This window comes from Haemaphysalis longicornis, unplaced genomic scaffold (assembly GCF_048455015.1).
Source record: "Haemaphysalis longicornis isolate Haplotype H1 unplaced genomic scaffold, Haemaphysalis longicornis Haplotype H1 scaffold_7, whole genome shotgun sequence".
In the NCBI taxonomy this organism is placed as follows: domain Eukaryota; kingdom Metazoa; phylum Arthropoda; class Arachnida; order Ixodida; family Ixodidae; genus Haemaphysalis; species Haemaphysalis longicornis.
In genome coordinates, this window is record NW_027526422.1 from 196,336,504 (window position 1) to 196,342,038 (window position 5,535).

The 5,535-nt window shown below is 48.4% G+C and overlaps 1 protein-coding gene across 1 annotated transcript in view; it reads left to right on the plus strand.

Moving 5' to 3' along the window:
• Positions 1–4,894, plus strand: part of LOC144146750 (uncharacterized) — a 27,855-nt gene extending 22,961 nt beyond the window's left edge. Inside the window, exon 4 of the mRNA XM_077678674.1 lies at positions 4,621–4,894. Within this exon, the coding sequence (XP_077534800.1) occupies positions 4,621–4,894 (274 nt within the window). The remainder of the gene's footprint in view (positions 1–4,620) is intronic.
• The last annotated feature ends 641 nt before the right edge of the window (positions 4,895–5,535 follow it).

The following is a 5,535-nucleotide window of genomic DNA, read 5'->3' on the forward strand; positions in this document are numbered from 1 at the left end:
CAACATGTGCTGGTGAGTGAAATTGGGCGGTAATTAGAGGGATCACATTTATTTCCAGTTTTGTACAGAGGAACCACCTTCCCGATTTTCCACGCGGCGGGTAACGTAAATGTATTTAGTGATTGTTGGAAAATTTTTGTTAGTAGTATAGAACAATAAGCATTTGTATTTTTCAGAAACTTTGCAGTAATTAGGTCAAAACCAGGGGATGAATGATTCTGTAAACCGTCAATTAATTTGGAAATGCCAAGAACATCGACAATCACTGGAGACATGGCAATATATTCGAAATGTTGGACGGCCGGAAACTTATCGACAGTAGTGTTGGAAAAGTTTTTTACGAAAGTGCCGTTTAAGATAGACGCACACATATTAGAAGGCACTGGATTGTTAAAGTCGTCCTCGAGGCCAATATCATCATGAGCGGGTGGATTAATGACGCGCCAAAATTTCTTAATGTTAGTCTTTAGCATAGATGGCAGTACTGTAGATAAGAAAGATTTTTTAGCATATTTTACTGCATGGACGTAAGCATCAGAAGCGACGCGATAAGTATCCCAGCGGGAACTAGTGGGGGACTTTTTGGCTAATCGGTAAAAGCGCTTCTTACGGTTAGAGAGGCGCTTGATATACGAGTTGTACCATGGTGCGTGGGGATAAGATGTAACTACACGATTCGGAATATATTTATCCATTAGTTGGTGAATTTTACTCGAGAATAAATCCCAATAACATTGAACAGACCGGTCATCAAAGTGCAGCAAGAATGAGTCGGTAAAGACTGACAGTTCGTTGTTAATAGCTTCGAAGTTAGCGTTCTTGTAGTCACGAATATATTTTTTGTCTTTTGCTTTTCTTGGGGGGATTGCGTTAATGTGAAACGTCAACAACAAATGATCACTCAATCCAGGGGAATAAGTGACAAATGAAGCAAAATCAGGTCGGTTCGTTAAGATAAGGTCTAATGTACTTGCTGTGTTATTTAGCGTTCTAGTCGGTTGTGTTATCAATTGGCTTAAAGGAAATACAGAGCACAAATCTAAAAAATTACTTGCTTCAGCCGAAAATGGCGATAAGTGAGGCGGTTGCGTACTCCAACAAATGTTAGGAAAGTTAAAGTCACCCAGAAGAAAAAGGCACGAGGAAGGATAGCGTGTAGAAATTGCGTTGATTGCGTCATGTAGCTCATTCATAAACGTAATTGAGGAAGAAGGCGGTCGATAGCAAACACCGAAGACTATATTTTGATGGTGAAGCGTCATTGAGGCCCAAATTATTTCTAAATGACTGTTAATATGTACGCACTTGGATGGAATATCTTTTGATATGGCTAAAAGAACGCCTCCGCCTCGACGTTCAGTACGGTCGCAACGATAAATGGAAAAGTGAGAGGCATTGCAAAAAATTTCCGTGTCGCGCACATGTGTGGAAAGCCAAGTTTCTGTTAGCGCAATAATGTGGGCGGAACATGTGTCAATCGCCGATGACAACGACTCATGTTTGTTAAGTACACTTCTTACATTGCAAAAAAGAATGGAAATGTTAGGTGAAGAAAACGATGAACAAAGATGGCCACTCCCCTCGTTGTCCTATGATAAGGCAGGAGAGGCGGCATTGTTAGTACGGTTGGGGCGCTCGTCTCGAGTTTCAATTTGCTCTACGGTGTCAATGCTGGCGTTGTAGATGTAACATTTCTTGTCTATAAATAATCTTTTGTAGCTGAGTTGGAAAGAAGGGGATCCAGGCTGACTTTTAGCAAACTCAATCAGTTTTCTTCTTGCAATACGAGTGGTAACAGAGAAATCCTCATTTACAGCGACGTCCTTAAGTTTGAGTTGACTGCGTAGGGAAAGTACTTTTTGTTTTTGTTTGAAATTAGTGAACATAGCAATGACTGGGCGAGCTTTGTTCGGTGAAAAGGACCCTAAACGATGTGCACGTTCTATTGCGTCGGATTGAAAAGAGTCCATGACGGAAGATAACACAGATGTTAGTCTTGCTTCTGTCTGTTCCCATGTTTCTTTAGCGTCTGCAATGCCATGAAATATTAGGTTGTTACGACGGGATCTATCTTCAAGTTCGTCGACACGGGATGTTAGATAATCGGTGTGGTTGGTTAGGCCTGCAAGTGATTGTTCCGTTTGCGATAGCTGCTCTTCGAATAAGGGAAAAGCCTCAGATTTTTGTTCAAGCTCGTCCAGTCTTTGCTGGATGGCGGTCATTTTGTTTTCAATGCTCTTTTGTCCTTCTTTTATAGCTTTTATGTCAGCAGTGACTTCGGTTTGAAATTTTGTACTTTCCAGCGTACGTTCGTGCACATCTTTAAGTAATTTAAACATTAGCTTAGTTTGTTCAGCGGGATCATCGGGTAAGCATTCGGAGTCATCAACTGAATTAGATCGTGTACGAGGACCAGGGTTAGCCTCTATGTCTCCACAGCAGAGAAGAAAACAGGCCATAGAAAAACACTCGCAGACAGTGTCACATAAGACCCGTGGGCACAGGAGCAGTAATAAACATTGGTCATCGCACCTCTTAGTGTAAAGTGAATATGGTTTACACACCTGAAATGCGTGAAGTAGCGGATTAGGAAGCATGTTGACGACACTGCTCCCATGCCCACTGAAGAGGACGCTTGGATGCGCGCTGCTTAAATCCAGGGCGTCGAAAGGTGATGACGTTGACCATGGGACTGACGGGCTGATGAATAGGGCTTCCGCAGGATGGCGCGTATGTGGAATCCGCGCATGGGCAGAATCGACACACAGCGCACCGTTTACGATGGGAAAGTGGCCACCGTAGCTGATCGGCTCTCCAGGTATCAGCAACGGAGGCTGACAGGCGGAACCGCAGGGCGACGCAGATAGCCAGCTGGCCAGACACGTCAAAAGAGCCTGAAATGCGTGAATTAGCGGATTAGGAAGCATGTTGACGACACTGCTCCCATGCCCACTGAAGAGGACGCTTGGATGCGCGCTGCTTAAATCCAGGGCGTCGAAAGGTGATGACGTTGACCATGGGACTGACGGGCTGATGAATAGGGCTTCCGCAGGATGGCGCGTATGTGGAATCCGCGCATGGGCAGAATCGACACACAGCGCACCGTTTACGATGGGAAAGTGGCCACCGTAGCTGATCGGCTCTCCAGGTATCAGCAACGGAGGCTGACAGGCGGAACCGCAGGGCGACGCAGATAGCCAGCTGGCCAGACACGTCAAAAGAGCCTGAAATGCGTGAAGTAGCGGATTAGGAAGCATGTTGACGACACTGCTCCCATGCCCACTCAAGTTATCCACTTCCATCAGATGGACGTTTTTTTCTGTGCCCCACGAAATTCTGCACCATCACAAACGTCTTGTTAGGTGGTTTGGGGATATTTGATATTTGGGAGGTTCACAAAGTTTGTGTGTACATTTTCTTTCATACATTTTCATACAGTACCTTCTTCAGAAATCGCCTTCCTTTATGGCTGTGTACAAAAAGGTGCATACCCGCATTGTGCGTTGTTTGTTGAAATGTAAATGCAGTAAGGTTTGTGCTCCGCCACCGCCAAACGGCACAGACAACATTGTAAGAGTACTCGAAGGCGGATTTTGCGCCGCAAATTTATATCGTACCCATCGTTACCGTAACGTACGGAATTTACATCCGAAGAGTTATGAAATGATTATGGTGTTGAAGGCTTGATATACTGGCTAAGGAAGGCAATAAATAGTATACCTGCCGGTTTTCAGTATAACAAAAATGAACCGATGATTATGTTCAAGCGACTCTTTATTATTTTCCAACCTCTTCACTCGTTAATAACAAATCATGTCCTACTCGGGATGACGTTTCATTAATTCAAGAAAATTACTCTTACTCTCTTGTCCTGGAGGAACCCGCCCACTAATAGGATCGCATATACTGTTAAATAAAGCTTTCTCCTCCTCCTCTTGAGTGCAGTTTTACTGTAACGCATATCTGAATATTGAGACGATACGGCTGCGGGAAATATACCGAAATATTCCTCCAGGTCCGAGCAAGCATAGTTACTGTAGTTGTACTGTAGCAACCACTATCATCATCATGGACCGTTGTGCCAGCGTCAGCAGCGCGCGTGCCCACGAGAGGCACGACGACCACGCGCTAGAAAACACCTAGGCTGTTGCGCTGCTCGGCCGCGTTCTACGGGCGCTCCCCGACTCGCGGGGCTTCTCCTGCCACCGAATCCTCCTCTGTAAATAAATGTACGGTCAGCCGCACGACTACATCGGCGCCTACATTAATTGGTGACCCGGACGTCGGCACTATGGAGCCCCACGTCGCTTGCCTGCTGCCGCCCTACCCGGACTTCGAGCGATCCTATCCCCGAGTCTGGTTCTTAAAAATGGAAGCGCACTTCTTCATCCGCCGCATCAACTCACAGACCGAGCGCTACCGCATCACCACCGCCCTGCTTCCGGCCGACCTACGCTGTGAGCCGCTAAAACATGGTGAGCGGCCCTACGACACGCTACAGGCCTACGTGATGGCGCGCCTCGGCTCGAGTCATTCCCGACTAAAGGACGCTGCATCGCCCCCTTCCACGGTTTCCTGACACGCGGTCACGCACAATGAAAAGAGAACTGCGCTATCCAGCTTGCAGCATCCCTCGTGCACTAACGAGTTTCCTACGCGAGACCGAAGCAACGTTGCACCACCACCCGGCTTCGCTGAACGTCACTCATCCACGTTCGGCCACTCCAATCTGGCTGCACCCACGCACTCGACTCCTGGCGCTTCCACCACAACACTCGATGCAACGGCCTTGCCACCTCGCCCACCATTCTACCCCAAGAACCCCGAGGTGTGGTTAATGCAGATGGAGTGCTTTTTCGACCTGTACCACATCACAGCCCAGGAGGAACGTTAGTCACTGATGTATGAGCTCCTACCATCAAGCTTGGTCTCCACATTGCCGGAGCCTGTATACGACGAGCTCAGGACAGTCCTCCTGACGCGCTGCGGTCGGTACCTCAAACCACCCACGCCAGCTGGCCGGCCTTGCTCCACCCCGGCCGGGGACCTTGTTCCTAACACCTGCACGCTGGCGTCGGCGGTACCGCCCCGTGATGACACTACTACTACGACCACGCTATGCCGAACGGGCGGCAGCGCAGCGGCAACGATGAACGACTGCGCGTCACACCACAGCAGTCAGTCTGTTGCCCACTGTGTCTATGCTGCCTGCCTGCTTTACGCAAGCACCGCGCTGGCGCCTGAACACACCGCCGTTACCACCCTTCAAACAAGCGGTTTCTGTGGGCGTAAGCGCAGTTCATGCACCCAACACGCCGTGTTCATCCTCACAACAGGAGACGTCGGCCGGAGGCGCTGCATCACTACGCATCTCAACCATCTGTGATGAGGCTGACGTGTCCTCTACCCCTCCACTGCAGTCGTCGAGAAGGACGCACGAGACGCACACTGTGTTGCTCGTAACCAACCCCGAGGAAAGCGCATCCTCCGACGAACTCCCACAGCCCCGTACAACCTTCCGTTACCAGAACACCG